We start from the raw sequence: 17,981 nt of genomic DNA on the forward strand, positions 1-17,981 counted from the left end.
ATTATTTATTTATAATATTGTTTGAATTATCATGGGTACACCCAACTTCGAGTTATCCTTTTCTACATATACAGTAACCTTCCCATTTAGGAAGAAATATCCTACATCAGTGATGGACAATCTGGATCATTTGATTTTGATAATAGCACATGGAAGACATATATTAGATCTAAATCCCAGTTTTAAAAGATGTAACCTGATACTAATTTTAACCCTGTAGTTCAAGACACTGCTCTGTATGTTATGCATTGCAGGTCAGGCTGCAGATCGTTCCTAAACATATAGCTATAAGGATAAAAGCTGAATGAAGATGTAAAACAAGAATGATTGAGCCTTGATTGTGCGTGGCTAGGGAGTGGTTGCATTGTTGCATTTGTTTTAAGTGCTTCTCTGAAGGCTATTTGTTGGGGAACTCCAAAATTTGTTTACTGGAGAATCACTGGCCTTTATTGGAGTATCACTGGCCATACTTTTCCCACATGTACAATTTTGACACCAAGGAGCTGTTTTGCTCAATGGCAGGACCCACAGTGATCACCTCACTGAGGTAGATTCATTATGGCACATCACAAGTGAAACTACAATGCAAGGCAGATTTGAAGCTCTAAGAAATCCCATGCACCTCCCTGCCCTTCAAATGTGGCCCAGTTTTAATTATGCAGTCAGGGCCTTAAGTGCATGACAACAGAAACTGTTAAGTTGTGCCTGGCAATAATGTGTTATTAGTTTTGTATCCTTCTTTTTGTTGTTGTTGTTGTTGTTGTTTTGTTTTGTTTTTTTTGTACTACACACACGTGTCTTGGCAGGCGGCTGCCCTGATTCCATGAAATCTGTCTTACCGAGGCACTTTCACCTATCCTGTTGTTGAAAGGGTCAAAAGGCACTATGAACTAATAAAAATAATTCTGCCGTATTTTCTGTTGCATCCCACTAAATGAAATCCATGACATTTAAAATTTTTGACTGCAAAAATGGAAGCATGAATTATATTTTGCTCGCTGTGTTTTTTTCTTCTTCTTTTGATCAAAGGCCCATGCACAGCATTATTTAAGTTATATTAACTTTAACAGGTACTTAGTATGAGTATATGCAATTTTGTAGTATTATTTGTTTTGTTTTGTTACTTTTTAGATTAGAAAGTTTGCATCCCTGTGCTGGGGCTTGCCTATGTTGTTTTTTTTTTTTAATAATTTTTTTTTTTTGTCACATTTCAGAAATTTTCAGGACTCAAAGTCCATAGTTTCCCTGATAGTAACAAGAACACCCCAGAGGAGTGTCTAAATAGCAACAAGCTGTATAATACTGCTGTCATGCATTAAATATACTAGGATACACAGTACCTTAGTTTGAATAGGCCATAATGCAAGTTATTTTAACATGCTATGATCCCATCAAGATCCTGTTTCCCTTAGGTTTAAACATTCAGTCCTTAAGATATGCTTAATTGAGAAGCATTTCAAATCGTATCAAACCAGTGCACTTTTCATGGAAACGAACTATAGGGAATAAATGGCAAAAGTAAAAAGATATCATATAGAATGAGGTAACGTCTCACACATGCTGATATCAAAATGAGAATAGTCTAAACATGCTTATTAATAAGCTATTTTTCCCATCATTGTGCTGTCTGGTATCTAAAGGGCATGGCATCAAATCACTTGGTGATATCTATTACAGCTTCTGCTGGAGAATAGCAGCATTGCAGATGTCCATGAGGAGATGACTTTTTTCCCTCACAGCATCCCAGCAGGAGATCAGTTTTGTTCGTATAAGGTGCTTTGCTGGTCAGTAGGTCTGTAGTACTGTAGGGAGGACCAAATATAGGCCAAACACTGCAGATGGCTTGGCTTGTCCTTGTGGAACTGAGTGATTTTATGCGTTCTGTTTTGGATGCACTGTGCAACTTGCTGATATGTAATCTGTAATCCATGCATAATGTTTCAACATCACTTCACCGCCAGCTCTGAACAGTGATCCAGAGTCCTCTCCATGGCCTTTGGGTTAGGTATGCATGTTCCTATACATTCTAGAGAGGGATGTTTTTCCTATGCATAGCCTATGTGCATTGCCCTGTCATAAATTTATTAAACTAACTATATATATATATATATATATATATATATATATATATATATATATATATATATATAGGTATTTATCTCATATTTTAACAGCGTTTTGTATGTTTTCGTCTGTTCTTCTTTCATCTGCAGAGGATAATAGTTGTTATGCAGGAGTGCACTAGGGAGTTAAATAAACTATTCGACTACTGAATGGTGACAGTACTATTGTATGTATCTGGACTCTAAACATCAGTTAGCAGCTTACTTTTGTTAACACAGTTTTGGTTAGGCATTGTACAGTTGCTAGTTCTAAGGTTGGCATCTCTCAAGTTGTCCATGCTGTTGTTCATATCTCCATCGATTTCCATGTATTCAGACTTGCTGACAACTGAGGAACTGTGGCGACTGGAATCGGAGTCAGAAGCGATGTTGGGGTTACTCACGTTCAGAAGTTGGGCTTGCTCCTCACCCTCGGTTTCCCTGTGGTAGAAGTAGTTGAAGTTGGATACGATGACAGGCACTGGTAGGGCAATGGTAAGCACACCAGCGATTGCACAGAGAGAGCCTACAATTTTGCCCCCTATAGTGACAGGGACCATGTCTCCATAGCCAACTGTGGTCATTGATACAACAGCCCACCAGAACGCATCAGGGATACTGCTAAAGTGTGATTCTCTCTCTTCAGCTTCTGCAAAGTACACGGCACTCGAAAACAAGATGACACCAATGAAGAGGAAGAAGATAAGCAATCCAAGCTCACGCATACTAGCTTTTAGGGTCTGCCCTAAAATCTGCAGGCCTTTGGAATGTCTGGACAGCTTGAAGATCCTAAACACCCTGACCAGACGAATCACCCTGAGAATGGCCAGTGATGTTGCCTGTTCCCCCTTACCCTCTTTACCATCTGCTTCTTCTGCCAGCTCTGTGCCCAGTGTAATGAAGTAAGGGATGATAGCTACTACATCTATGGTGTTCATCATATTCTTAAAGAAGGCTGCCTTGCTGGGACATGCAAAGAATCGTACTATAAGTTCAAATGAGAACCAAATTATGCAAAGGGTCTCTACAATGAAGAAGGGGTCTGTAAGGATGTTTGGTTTGTAGTAAAAGGTGGTGTTCCCTATTGTCTGTATTCTCCCTGCAGGGTCCTCCTTTAGTTCTGGCAAAGTCTCCAAACAGAAAATGACAATGGAAATCAAAATGACCATAACAGACACTATGGCAATTCCTCTGGCTGGCCCTGAGCTCTCAGGGTGCTCAAACAGAAGCCAGACCTGGCGTTGGAACTCACGTTCGGGCAGGGGTCGTTCTTCTTCTCGGATGAATCCCTCATCCTCACGGAACTTCTCCATTGCCTCAACTCCAAGTTCATAGAACTTAATTTCTTCTGAGAACATATCCAATGGGACATTTACTGGCCTCCTCAACCGCCCCCCTGACTGATAGTAGTATAGGATTGCGTCGAAACTAGGACGGTTCCGGTCAAAGAAATACTCGTTTCTCAAAGGATCAAAATAACGCATTCTCTTCTTTGGGTTCCCAAGCAGCGTCTCTGGAAACTGAGCGAGTGTTTTGAGTTGTGTTTCAAAGCGCAGCCCAGCGATGTTGATGACCACCCTTTCACAGCATTCATGGTCATCATGGTCAGGGGAATAGGTGTCCTGAGGATGCCCCGGGACAGCTGATGTTTCATCCATGTTATCTCCAGCCACTACGGTCATCCTGCAAGTCCAAGTCGAAGCACTGCAGGAGATGCGGGACTGCGGTTAGTGTAATGGAAAAGACATGTAGTTCTCGTCCTGAATTCCTCCTCAACTCACTTTCCCTGTCCTGCTTTGAATTTGTACCCACAGAGCTGGCTCAGTTGTACAGCTAAGCACTAGACCAGTTTTCATCAATGTGGACCCACTGCGGCTCCCGCTGATTCCACCATCGCTCCTTTCCGCATCCGCTACTGCTGCCTCTGCCACCCAGTCAGAGAAAAAAATGGATCGAACAGTGGAGATATTTGCCAGCTCAGCAATTTCCACTCTGTTTATTTATTTATTTGCTTATATATCTTTCCATATCTATCCATCTCTCTCTATCTATCTATCTATCTATCTATCAATGAACCTACTTATATGTTATGGATCAATTATGTTTCTGGCATTAAATATGTACATTCCAAACCACTGCCCTGCTCCAAGTGAAAATGATCTGACATGATCACTTTTTCTCCTAGCTCATATGCAGGCTAGGCCACTTCTCAGGCTTGGAACACTAACTCTCACTAGCTCCAAAACAAAAAGACCAAACTGTACTTTTTGGAAGTAAATACAGAGAGGCAATGCAGAGTAAATCAAAGTATCTTCATATCCGCCACTTACTGGTGCTTACCTCTTGAAGATTGAGGAAACGGGTGAAATGCCTCTTGTCATCTAATAGTAAATATCTTCTTTCGTCTTGTGTTCATTCATTAGCACTTCACATGTCTTTTCGTGCGCTGACAGTCCTCAGAAGCTGCAGTTGTTTCATCCTTGGCCATATGACACCTGACCATCTTAAGTCGCGAGCGCTTAAGTGTTATTTCTTGAAAACAAACGGATACAATAAATAAATGCACACACTATATAATTCAGGTGAGATTTCGACGCTGAGATAGCAAATTAGGGGGTGGGGGGAAGTGCTGAAATGAAATAAAAACAGAAGCCGGGAAGCCGCAGCCACCCTCCTCGCGGTGCGGTGCTCGTGCGGCAGCACCTCTGCGCGTGAATAAGGTTTATAGCGCAGGAGCGACTCTACTGCTGCAGCTTGGAGGAAGGGTGGGGGGATGCATTAAAGTTGGGTGGGTGGGTGGGGGGATGGATGGAAGGGGGGGGGGGCTGGGGCAAACGCAAAGCTCATGCCGTTTCCAGACATCACTGAATCAGCAGAAATTTCCCCTCTTCCGCGTAGACGAGAGGTCTGCTTTATCTGTCCGCGCGAGCAAGGGGGAATGGAGGTAGAAGAGTGCTTAAGGGCGGGGGGGGGGGCGGGGGGGGGGGATCAATGAAGGTATAGAGAGTAATTCCTTAATACTAGGCAGTATATACCGGTGCACATGGGGAAGCAGGGGAGCGCGAGGGTGGGGGAGGGAGTTCGACGCAATGCAGACAGGCTCTAAAACGCAGGCTGCCACGGCGCGCGCGCGCCGCCACAAAACCACCACAAGAGCATACGGCTAGGTCTAAACCGCATAGTATCATACTTTCTGAATTGTATATCACGCCACCTATGGGACAGTTCCGCCTCTGGGATAACGGGTCAGTGACGTAAGGCAATGCACAGAGCAAATGATGAAGTGTTATCACATGCCCCTGTAGTGAACAGGACACCACAGTACAGTCAGTACTGTCAGCCACCTTAACCTTCCTCACAATTTCCAACCGCTGAAGGATATGGCATAACTGAGATTAGACAGTTAAAGGCTTCCCAAGCTTATTCAACGTCAAAAATACTCTGCTCTCAGGGATATCAAACAACTGCAAACAAAACACTGGTTTAACAAAAGAAATATTTGTTAAATATTGGTGTGCAACAATTATTGGCACCTTTTAGTCAATACTTTGTGCTACTTTCCTTTGCTAACAGCTCTGATTCTTCTTCTGTTATGCCTGATGAGGTTGGAGAATACATGGCAAGGGATCTGAGACCATTCTTCCATACAGAATCTCTCCAGATCCTTCAAATTTCGAGGTCCACGCTAGTGGACTCTCCTCTTCAGTTCACCGCACAGGTTTTCTATGGGGTTCAAGTCAGGGGACTGGGATGGCCATGGCAGGAGCTTGATTTTGTGGTCAGTAAGCCATTTTCGTGTTGATATTGATGTATGTTTTAGATTATTATCCTGCTGGAAGATCCAACCATGGCCCATTTTAAGCTTTCTGGCAGAGTCAGTCAGGTTTTCATTTAATATCTGTTGATATTTGATAAGAGTCCATGATGCCATGTATCCTAACAAAATGTCCAGGTCCTCTGGCAGAAAAACAGCCCCAAAACATTAAAGAGCCACCACCATATTTAACCGTGGGCATGTGGTACTTTCCCATATGGCTACCTCTCTGTGTGCACCCAAAAACCCCCTCTGGTGTTTATTGCGAAAAAGGTCTATTTTGGTTTCATCTGACCATAGAACCCGATCCCATTTGAAGTTCCAGTAGTGTCTGGCAAACTGAAGACGCTTGAATTTGTTTTTGGATGAGAATAGAGGCTTTTTTCTTGAAACCCTTCCAAACAACTTATGATGATGTAGGTGACTTCGGATTGAAGTTTTGGAGACTTTCTGACCATGCAACTGACTTCTAAAGTTATCCAGCTGTGATCCTTGGAGATTTTTTGGCCACTCAAACCATCCATGTCCAATTCCAGGTTGATTCATAACATTTCCAGTTGACTGGAACTTCTTAATTATTGTCCTGATGGTGGAAATGGGCATTTTCGATGCTTGTGCTATTTCCCTATAGCCATTTCCCATTTTGTGAAGCTCAACAACCTTTTGCCGCACATCACAACTATATTCCTTGGTCTTACCCATTGTTATGAATGACTAAGGGAATTTGGCCTTTGTGTTACCTCATATTTATACCCCTGTGAAACAGGAAGTCATGGTTGAATAATTTCTTGTTCCTAGTTACCCAGGTGTAGTAAAAAAAAAAAAAAAAGTAAAATATTAATGGGAATTTACATCAAATATATTTTTCTCATATGAATTCATAGGGGTGCCAGTAATTGTTGCACACCTATATTTAACAAATACATTTTTTGATAAACTTGTGTTGTTTTGCAACTGTTTGATATCTATGAGAGCAAAGTATTTTTGTGAATTTGTTTAACAAATGATCAAAAGGTTAAACAATAAAGACAATTTTTCACAGCCTTCTTTGCTAATATTTACCAATATAAGTGGAGGGTGCTGTAGAACTTGTATATACAGAACATATGATTCATGCCTTGGTGCAAAATAAATGACTGCACAATGACATAACAGCACTGACTGCATAGTTTATCTGCAGTTCCTAATACTCAAGAGATGTGGTCAGAATACCTAGTTGTGATTCACTGAATCTGCATAATGCACTTTTTATAGGTGAGACCACTGGTCAGAGTTGGGGTGGCAAGGCCACCCCATACATGTGGCTACACCATAGTAACATAATGAAAGCCTAATGTACTGAATTGGCAGCATGGACAGAGATGTGGCCCCATGGTTACTGGCTTGCTCAAAAAAATATATTCACAGTATGTTCAAAATTCAGTTGCAACGGTTCTCACATCCACCAGGCACTCTGTTTATATCACTCCTGTTCTGCATGATCTCCACTGGCTACCTGTGGTATCACATAATCAATTTAAGATGCTGCTTCTAACATTCAAAGCATTAAATGGTTTTGCCCCTCTCTATTTGCTTCATCCATACTGCCCTACTCGGTCCCTTAGATCATCAGAATTTGGCCTTTTGTCCATTCCTAGATTTCAGCTATCCACTGCAGGTGGAAGGTCATTTTGTGTTGCTGCTCCAAAACTGTGGAAGTCACTACCTCTAACTCTCCGTAACATCACTTCTCTGCCTAGTTTCAAGACCCAGCTAAAGACATATCTGTTTGAATTGCATTTTCAATTAGTTTTTAATTACATTTGTGTTTATGTATTTGTATGTATTTTATGTATCTGATATATACTATATAAAGCGACCTTGAGCGTTGGAAAGGCACTATAGAAATAAAACCTCTTCTTCTTCTTCTTCATGGTTGTTTATCATTAAACAATGTCTATGTTATATTTTCCTGGATTTTTTTTTTAAAGGAACAGTTGGTAATTTTTTAAACTCTTGCTGAGTGTGAAGCAAGTTACAATTAAAATAAAACAACAACAAAAAAACATTCTGCCAATTGATTCCAACCACTGTTCAAGTTTCACATCTGGGAAACTATACGATTATTATCATCAGCGATAATAATAACTAACCATAGTGATATAAGCTTCATCTTCAGCACTGTAGCAACTGAGCAACTGATCTGCCAAATTAAATGTTGGAGTCCTCACTCCACTGTAAGTGTGTACTGAGAGTTTTAGCTTTGTGCTGACTTCAGAAAACCTTGGATTTGGATACACTTTAATTACACTGCACCACTTAAAATGTTATATTGCGAACCTAGTCTACTTTGGAATAGACTTTAATTAAGGAAATTTTAATTCTGTTATGATTTACAAAGTAGGTGTAGCTTTTAAATGATATTACTACTACTACTACTACTACTACTACTACTAATAATAATAATAATAATTATAATAATAATAATAATAATAATACACTAACAGTAATATACTTACCTATTTAAAAACATACATTTAAATAATATAAATGCAATAAATTGACACGTTTGCTTGGACAGGTAATTATAGTAAAATGTGCAGTAGTTATTGAAATTTAGATTTCCATTCAAGTAGTATAACACTCTTACTCATTAAATTACATTGTATATAAACTACTTAACTCTGTACCAGTCAGACAACATTGTTGGCTCCTAAATATTAGATAAAAGCATAAGAGTAAGTAAGCGATAAAAGTTTGTTGACACCATGGAACATAACAACGTCAGTCTTTCAGCCAGCATGTGTTTTAAGGCTTAACAGTTTTCACCATGACATGCTGTTTGGTCAGCAGCAGCAGGAGTGAGTGCTTAACTGCTAAATGTCATAAATAAGAGATAGGCAGGCTTTTTCCACTCTGCATCTCAATCACTTCCTCTCCTTTCGTCCTACAGGGCTACTCAGTCCTTTATCTATGACAGTGTCATTGATCTCACCTGACGTACATCATTAATAAAATGTTTTCACATTTTTTTCATTCTTAGCTCCTTGGAAGGATGCTACATCTTATTATAAGACATTAAGAATACTTCAATTAATTTGATTTCATATCAATCTCAATCAGTCAGCATGTTTGCCTCGCATGTCCGGGGTTGGGGGTTTGAATTCCACCTCCGTCCTGTGTGCGGAGTTTGCATGTTCTCCCCATGCTTTGGGGGTTTCCTCTGGTTTCCTCCCCCGAGTCCAAAGACATGTGTTGTACGCTGATTGACATTTCCAAATTGTCCGTAGTGTGTGAATGGGTGTGCGATTGTGCCCTCTGATGCCTTATGCCCTGAGTTCCCGGGGATAGGCGCCAGGCTCCCTGACCCTGTGTAGGATAATTGGTACAGAAAATGGATGGATGGATCAATCTGCTTGAGCCTGATTGACTAGGTTAAGGCTGAGTAATGCTAATCACAGGATTATCTTTCTATTTCTATGTAGAAATCTACAATAGTGATTCCATATCTGAAAGGGTTTCAAACATTTTAGGAATCCTAAAAACTGTAAAGAACCCACTGATAAACCCTTGAAGTAGCCTATCACTCTCTCTCTAAGAACATAGCCCTTACAGTGTATCACTATTTGAATGCTTATATAGAATAAACACACATATGAAATTGTTATATACTTCTTTTTAGTGTGTCTGAGAAACTGAATGTAAAAATGAAAAGAATGAAATGTTGGTAAAATGTTTATCAAAAATACTTTTATTTATTAAAAATAAAACAGAAAGTGCACAAGCCTCGTTGTAATGCGGTTAACCTGATATTTTTTACAAAGTTTATAATATTTGAATTCAGCTTTTAAAATATCCTAATAATTCTGATGCATATGTAAATATTTACTAGTAAAAATGTATTTGTAATCGCTAACACGTTTGCAAGTTTTACTTTCATGACAGAAAATCATCTACAAATACACAACGTATACATTATTTTACAGTTTCAGTGTTTAAGTAAAAAAAAAAAAAAAAAAAAAAAAACAGTCCTGAGTAGACAAACTGTCTGAGATAAGAGCCGTAAAAAGATTCAAATGGTCTTAATTTGACCTCCTCTATCTAGCAAATAGGCTAAAATTACCAACAAAAGCTCATAGAAGTTCTGCAGTGCTCGTGTGTGACCACAAGATAGCGCCAGATATTGTACTGCAGCGATCTGGATGCTTTTGACTATTTCATACTACAAACATTCAGCAGTCACTTTATTAAGAACAGCATGTTAATACTAGATAGGACCCCATCTGTTCTCAGAACAGCCTCACTTTTTAATGGCATGGATTCCAGATGTGCCAGTTGCAAATCTTCTCTTTTTTAATTTTTCTTATTTTCAACATTTTGGTGAACCTGTGTCCACTGCAGCCTCAGATTCCTGATTTGGGCTGATGGGAGTGAAACCCGATTTGGTCATCTACTATTGTAGTCCATCTGGCGCAAGGTTCGACATGTTTTCTGTTCTGAGATACATTTCTGCTCACTACAGTTCTAGAGAGTGGTTATTTGAGTTACCATAGCCTTCCTGTCAGCTTGGCCATTCTCCTTTGACTTCTCTTATCAACAAAGCTAACAGGATGACACTCACTGTGTGTGTGTTTTTGTTTTTTGTGCCACTCTGTGTAAACTACAGACTGGCTGATTGGATAATTGTATGAATAAGCAGGTGTACTGGTGTTCCTAATAAAGTAGCCAGTGAGTGTAAGTATTAACTTACATATAAACAATGCCCTTAATGCAACAAAAATGCATACATAATTACAATATTATCTTTACGTCAACAGCACACAAGGCAACTGTGCTAACTCATTCACTCATTTCACATATACAGCACGTTTCTTTTGGTTTCTCCTGGAAATGTCTCATTTCTCATTCTTGTTCCTGGAGGTTATCACATTGATTTCTCGTAACACCTCTTTTGCACATGAGTTTGAAGGGAAGGTGTTTAATTTGCCAAGTAAGCCAGGGGTTTTTATAAGACTACATTGTGCTCAAATTCAATAACATTCATTATTTTAGCCTTAGACTAGCCTCTATATATCAGCCCTCTAATGCAAACCAGGGACTCCTACTGTAAAATAAATTATTCAAATAGTACACTCTCAGAAAAAAGTACTCAACTATATCTTTTCTTGTTACTAGTGTGAAAGCCTCTAAAAATGTATCTTTTGTACTTTCTTGGACTCAACACCACCTGCTTAGTCAAGAAGGCCCAGCAGTGCGTTCACTTCCTGTGGGGGCTGAAGAGAGCCAAACTTCCCCGTCACATCCTCACCTACTTCTACACAGGGATGATAGAGAGCTGTCTCACTTTGTGGTACGGGAACCGCACAACCACTGACTGCAACCCTACAGCGAATTGTGAGGACAGCTGAAAAGATCATCTGGGTCTCTCTACCCACCATCGACACCTCCTTCAACAACCGCTGCATCCACAAAGCCACCAGTATTGCGGACGACCCCTCTTGCCATTTTTATGGACTATTCCTCCTCCTGCCATCTGGCAGAAGGTACAGGAGCATCCGTGCCACCACCAGCAGACTCCGTAACAGTTTCTTTCCTGAGGCAGTCAGATTACTCAACACCCTGCTGCCTCACAACGCTCACCTGGGCTAGTCAAACACCTAACCCAGTAAGACTCAGTACTACTGCACACTGCACTTTACAGAGCTGCATCAGTCACTTTATATTATGGAACTCGTTTTTACTACCAGTATTGCTGCTATACTTGTCCTACTACATTACACAATAGCTTACAGATTCCAGTCCATGTTTACAATTTACACTCCGTGTTCTGTGTATCTATTGTCCTGTGTGTTTATTGTTTTTTTTTCTGGGTATTTATTATTTTGCACTCATCTCACACTGCTGTGTATTTGCACTTTAGGTAGTCTTGTGTACTGCTCCATGTTGCACCATGGTCCTGAAGAAACGTAATTTCGTTCCAATACATACAAGCTATATAGAGGAATGACAATAAAAACCCACTTGACTTGACTTGACTTGTACCTTTAATATATATCTTTCACCTGGAAATGTGAAGTGCTTTTTAAAAATGATTATAAGAGCATAAATGGACCTTAGGTTTAAAGTAGAGCTTCAAAGCCACACTTTATTGGTGAAAGATATATACTAAAGCTGTATGCTTGAAGGTAGCACGCCATAGACAAGGATTGGTACAGTTCCCTTTTTCTGAGAGTTTCTGAGAGGTTCTCCAATTTGTTTTGCAGAAAAATGTTAATTTAATTTAAGCACTCTTTAACTAAAATAAATGTCTAACCCCATCAGTCCAGATTTATTTCAAGAACATAATCCAACTATTCAAATATTACGGTCATTATTTTAATGTGGACGAAATGTTTTGGCTATTTATTGGTGTCTTACAGCTTTTATTCCAGACCTTTTCACCCACAGAACACATTATGTCCAAGCTGACATCATTTATAGGCCTACTTGTTTTTGAGTTATTGAGTTATTAAACCCATTTAATGCAAGGGACCAGTCAAACAGGCTAATAACTATAAGAACTTAATGGTAAATGTATAATAACGTTCAATGCCGAAACATCCAGCTTAGTCTGACCTGCTACCAGTTGCCAAACATACATACCGATCAGCTATAACATTAAAACCACTGACAGGTGGTGAATAACATTAATGATCTCGTTTCAATGGCATCTGTCAAGGGGTGGGATATATTAGGCATCAAGTAAACAGTGAGTTCTCAAAGTTGATGTGTTAGAAGCAGGAAAAGCTGGCCAAGTGTAAGGATCTGAGCGACTTTGACAAGGGCCAAATTGTGATGACTAGACGACTGAGTCAGAGTATCTCCAAAACGGCAGGTTTTGTGGGGTGTTCCGGGTATACAGTGGTTAGTACCTATCAAAAATGGTTCAAGGAAGGACAAGTGGTGAATCTGTGACAGGGTCATCATGGGCACCCAAGACATACTGATGCACATGGGGAGCGATGGCTAGCCTGTCTGGTCTGAGAAAAGCTACTGTAGCACAAATTGCTGAAAAACATTAATGATAGAGGAGATCATGATAGAGATGATTATGATAGAAAAGTACCAGAACACACAGTGAATCACAGCTTGTTGAGTGGACCGATCAGAGTGCCCATGCTGACCCATTTTTCACTGCAGAAAGTGCGTACAATGGGCATGTGAGCATCAGAACTGAACCATGGAGCAATGGAAGAAAGTGGCCTGATGAATCACATTTTCTTTTACATCATGTGGATGGCCGGGTGCATGTGCATCGTTTACCTAGGCTATATTACAAAATTTTGAAATGTTTTTCAAAAAATGTTCTAATTGCCTTATTCATTGCTGTTGTGTTGGTGGTTGCTCAGACTAAACTGGATTTATTGTCAGGTTTGATAACGGTGGACTTTTATTTCTACCACTGAGAATAACCACTAAAACAAAATAAATTTTTAAATAATAAAAAAATATGACCCTATATATAAAGCTATGCTTTAACTGACCCCGGGGAACCCAGACCCCACTTTGAGAACCTCTGCTCTAATTCCACTCTCAAAATGCTGTTTGGTTGTTTGTTTGTTTTTTGGGTGCTCACACATCTGTCAGCTTCCCTGTGTATTCATGCAGATTAAAATTACAGTAGACGGAGAAATTAAAGTCATCATCATTATTATCATTATTATTCCCCGAGCACACTGATTTAACGGGTGTGAATATGCTTCCACTTTTAGGCATGCTGTTTTCATCAAACGAGGCCACGGGACACCCGCAGGTTACATGCGTGTAGGTGTTGTGATCATCCTCGTTATTTTCCCGCTGGTAGAAATAGCTGAAGTTGGACACGATGACAGGTACAGGCAGGGCAATAGTGAGCACACCGGCCACCGCACACATCGAACCAACGATTTTACCACCGAACGTGACGGGACTCATGTCGCCGTATCCCACTGTAGTCATGGTAACCACAGCCCACCAGAACGACTCCGGGATGCTGGTGAAGCTCGTCCCGGGGTCGTCCACCTCAGCGAAGAAGACCGCGCTGGAGAACAGGACGATGCCAATGACGAGGAAAAAGATGAGCAGTCCCAGCTCGCGCATGCTGGCGTGCAGAGTCCGGCCCAGGATCTGAAGTCCCTTCGAGTGCCGCGAGAGTTTGAAAATACGGAAGACGCGCACGAGGCGGATAACTCTGAGCACGGCCAGGGACGCGGCGTGCTGCGCGTTCCCTCGGTGCTCTGCAAGCTCCAGACCCAGAGTTATGAAGTACGGAACGATTGCTATGATGTCGATGGTGTTCATGATGTCCTTGTAGAACGCGGACTTGCTCGGACACGACATGAACCTCATGAACATCTCGAAGGAGAACCACGCGATGCAGAGCGTCTCGAGCAGGAAGAACGGGTCCGTGAACGAGATGCCATTCCAGCGTTCTTCAGTTGTCCCGTTAACAGGTGCCTGTCCGCTCAGCACATCGCCGGAACCTCTGAATTCTGGTAACGTCTCCAAGCAGAAGATGACGATCGATATCAAGATGACCATCACTGACACAATGGCGATCATTCGGGCTGCTCGCGAGCTGTCGGGATACTCGAACAGGAGCCAAACCTGCCGCTGGAACTCGTTGGTGGGCATCGGGCGCTCCTTCTCCTTGCTAAGCCCTTCATCATCGATGAAGCCCTGTATCACGGCCTCGTCGATCTCGTAAAACTTGATCTCCTCCATGAAAATCTCTACCGGTACGTTCAGGGGTCGGCGGAGCCTCCCGCCGGATTGATAGTAGTACAGGATGGCGTCGAAGCTGGGTCGGTTCCGGTCGAAGAAGTACTCGTTTCGGAGCGGGTCAAAGAAACGGGTGCGTTTGTGCGGGTCACCCAGGAGTGTGTTCGGGAAGCGGGAGAGAGTCTTGAGCTGCGTCTCGAAGCGCAGTCCGGACACGTTGATGAACACGCGCTCGCTGCCGTCCCGCTCGGTCAGATCCGCGTCGCGCTCGAACCGGAGAGAGGGAGACGTGTGCACGGGCTCAGCCGAATCCGCCGTCATGCTGCTGCCCCCTCGGGCAAACCGCCTCTCGTTCCTCCACGATTTCTTCCCACTCCACCAGGTTCTAGGGTCGGGCAAATCCAGTCTGACGAGTTGTGGCACAAACTCGTGTTGTGTTAAAGCGACTGATTATTATGTGTAGGAACTGCTTTAACGGATGCTTAAAAAGTACCGAAAACTTGTGTGTGTGTGCGCGCGCGCGCGCGTGTGTGTGAGTGTGTGTGTGATTTATCCAGACAGCGCGCGCACGGGGCAATACTCACAAATCAGTCACCTCGAGCTCTTTAAACAGTAAAGCCCACCCTGGGTATTATTGGAAAACTGGCTCCCGGCCCGTGCTCTTTAGGGGAAAAAAATGCTCATGTCACTGAGCAATGACTTTTAATCCATGTGCAGAGCAAAGCTACTCAAGACAGAAACTTTATATCATTAAAAAAAAAGGCTTCTTGTAATATATTAAATAGACTGTCATTTTGCAGTTCTGGAGAATAATGTAATCGAGAAGCAGGATTATTTTTGTAAATGAAAAACAAAACTATTACAAATTTATATAACAGTAGTAAAGGGCAATAAATAAAAAACAGTAGGCATAATAAGACTTGAATTTTCCACTGCCTTCCAGGGGAAAAAATAAAGGCGTGTATGGTATCAAAATGAGTTAACAGACAGTTTTATGTGACTTTCCTTTAAGCAACATTTATATTTCATTTTTGCTAGATGATTTTATCCAAAGTGATTTACAGCTGATGCAGGTATCTAATTCTTGCATCTACTTGAACACGCTTTAGCAGTGAGTGCTGCAGAACCAGTGTCTCCAACCAACTTACCTGAACCATGCCCAAAGAAAAGTTCGATAGTTTAAGAGGAGTGTAATGTGTACACATTTTGGTTAATAGAAATCCATTCATGCCACCTTAGTTTTGATAATCCACAGTGGTTTAATAGTGCAAGATGGTAAGCTGACCAGCAGTAAGCAGTGAGATGATGATTGTCTAGACCTGAAATTGTGTTCTGATGAGAGCAGTTCAGTAGACTACTATAACTCAATAGTTGATAAGACTGGCAGACTTGATGCTAGTGATATTAAGCTAAGCTTGATACCATTTTGTGCTTCGTTGAAGTCACAAGAAATTGTCTTTCAACGTCAAAAGTGGTGATTTTTGGTGGTGAAAAAAAAAAAAACAAAGATATTTGAAAGGCAGTGTGAAATATGCACAGACCGACCAAGGCATCCTTTGGAAGAAGGGCAGGTAGAGCTGAGTATCATCGGCATGCGTTCATTGAAAGCCATTGGATTGGGATATAAGAACAGTGACAGTGATGGACTAATTTTGTCTTGATGTCCAGGTGCTCTTGAAACAGCTGTCAGATAGAATGTAAGTGTTGATGAATGACTCCTTGTAGAGGATACATATAAAAGCACGGAGGACTTGAAATTCCTTGTTTATTTCACATCATTTCACATTTCCTTAATTAGCATCATGGTTATGTCATCACACCTTTACTTTATGTCTTTTTAACCTTTTTCCATCATGTTCTTATGCAACAATGTTGGGTCAACTGTGTCCAACAGCAGCTCACTTACCCAGAAGATTCCAGATTAAATTTGTTTGGGTTTAGACACACTTATGGCAATCACAAGTGAATAGTAAATCAAAAGGAGCTGAGTTGTAAGCAGCCGTATTTCAAGTTTTTATTGACTTTTGAAATATGGGCCAAAAATGGACCATGGCATTTCAGTTAGTGAACTCCACTGTGAGATGCAGTCTCATCAAGGCTAAACTTTGGCTGCATTCTGGCAGTGAGATATGGATTAGTTCATTCTCATAATTGTACACAGTATGTAAGCCAGATGAAGCAGTAAGTGTGGGCCAGCATTACTAACTGGGCCATGCACTGATTGCTTTCATCGTACATATTTCCATTGATATAGACTGTTTAAGCAATGTTCCTAGATAAGTAACGTTCCATGAAATGTGATACATTTTATGATTAACCCAACATCTGACATGCATAATAAAAATGAAGAAACATTCAGTGAGCATATTGAGAGCAATTTTGCTTGCATACAGTGAAGCAATGAACATGAGGTCCTCATAAAACCAAGGCAATGGAAACTTCAAGCTTGAGTGGCATCTGAGCACCATTTGAGGACAAGATGTTAAAGAAGCCAAAATAACACTCCCAGCAGTTATGGGCTCTGGTTTTACAGCTATGAACATGAGGAACAAGTTGCAAGGCTGATGAGTTAAAAGAGAGCACACTGTTTGAATAATCATGTTAAAAATGTAGATACCACCACAATACATTAGAACGGTATTCAGAAAATGAGAAACAAAAAAAAGTTGTATGTAAAATATGTATTTATTTTAATATTTCATTGTGTTTCCTATAACTTGTTCAAAACGTTCTTTAGGAATATTTCTACTAAACTGACACTATTAAATAGCAATATCCTAGTGTTAAGCAAAATTATATTGGGATTCATTTGAGCTCTGTAGCATTGCATTACATTTAACTGTCCCTTGTTTACTCAAAAGATGAGAGCAAATCCCTGAACCACACCTATGTGAGACCCTTCCGTAGATGTAGTAGATACTCTGGATCCTAGTTTAGGTTCCAGCATCAAGTGACATGCATGTGCTTCCTGTTGATAATTTGTGACCCTGCTGTGTTCACTGACAGACTGTCTACATCAGGGGAAAGGGGTCACCATTCATCACATTAGTAGCAATACTTGTAGGATTTTGCATGTTAGTACATTTGCCTCGCACATTCAGGGTTGGGGGTTCGATTCCAAGTTCTCCCTGTGCTTTAGGGGTTTCCTCCGGTTGCTCTAGTTTCCTCCCCAAATCCAAAGCCATGCATTGATTGACAGTTCCAAACTGTCCATAGTGTGTGAGTGTGTGTATGCTTTTGCCCTGCGATGGGTTGTCACCCTGTCCACGGTATGCCCCGCCTAATGTCCCGAGTCCCCTGGGATAGGCGGCAGGTTCCCCGCGACCGTGTAGGATAAGCAGTGCAGA

The 17,981-nt window shown here is 41.1% G+C and overlaps 2 protein-coding genes across 2 annotated transcripts; both read right to left on the reverse strand.

Moving 5' to 3' along the window:
• Positions 1-2,222: 2,222 nt before the first annotated feature.
• Positions 2,223-4,145, reverse strand: kcna1a (potassium voltage-gated channel, shaker-related subfamily, member 1a). The gene has a single exon (XM_053630537.1). It carries the CDS (start codon positions 3,782-3,784, stop codon positions 2,306-2,308), a length of 1,479 nt encoding a protein of 492 aa, XP_053486512.1. The 5' UTR covers positions 3,785-4,145; the 3' UTR covers positions 2,223-2,305.
• An 8,805-nt stretch (positions 4,146-12,950) lies between these two features.
• On the reverse strand, positions 12,951-14,955 carry LOC128611297 (shaker-related potassium channel tsha2-like). The gene has a single exon (XM_053630684.1). The coding sequence runs from the start codon at positions 14,953-14,955 to the stop codon at positions 13,507-13,509; it is 1,449 nt and encodes a 482-aa protein (XP_053486659.1). The 3' UTR covers positions 12,951-13,506.
• Between the last annotated feature and the right edge of the window lie 3,026 nt (positions 14,956-17,981).

Source organism: Ictalurus furcatus, chromosome 8, assembly GCF_023375685.1.
Source record: "Ictalurus furcatus strain D&B chromosome 8, Billie_1.0, whole genome shotgun sequence".
Lineage (NCBI taxonomy): Eukaryota > Metazoa > Chordata > Actinopteri > Siluriformes > Ictaluridae > Ictalurus > Ictalurus furcatus.

Excerpts from the sequence above, each read along its gene's own strand:
- kcna1a (XM_053630537.1), bottom strand. The coding sequence starts at position 3,784 with ATGACCGTAGTGGCTGGAGATAACATGGATGAAACATCAGCTGTCCCG.
- LOC128611297 (XM_053630684.1), bottom strand. The coding sequence starts at position 14,955 with ATGACGGCGGATTCGGCTGAGCCCGTGCACACGTCTCCCTCTCTCCGG.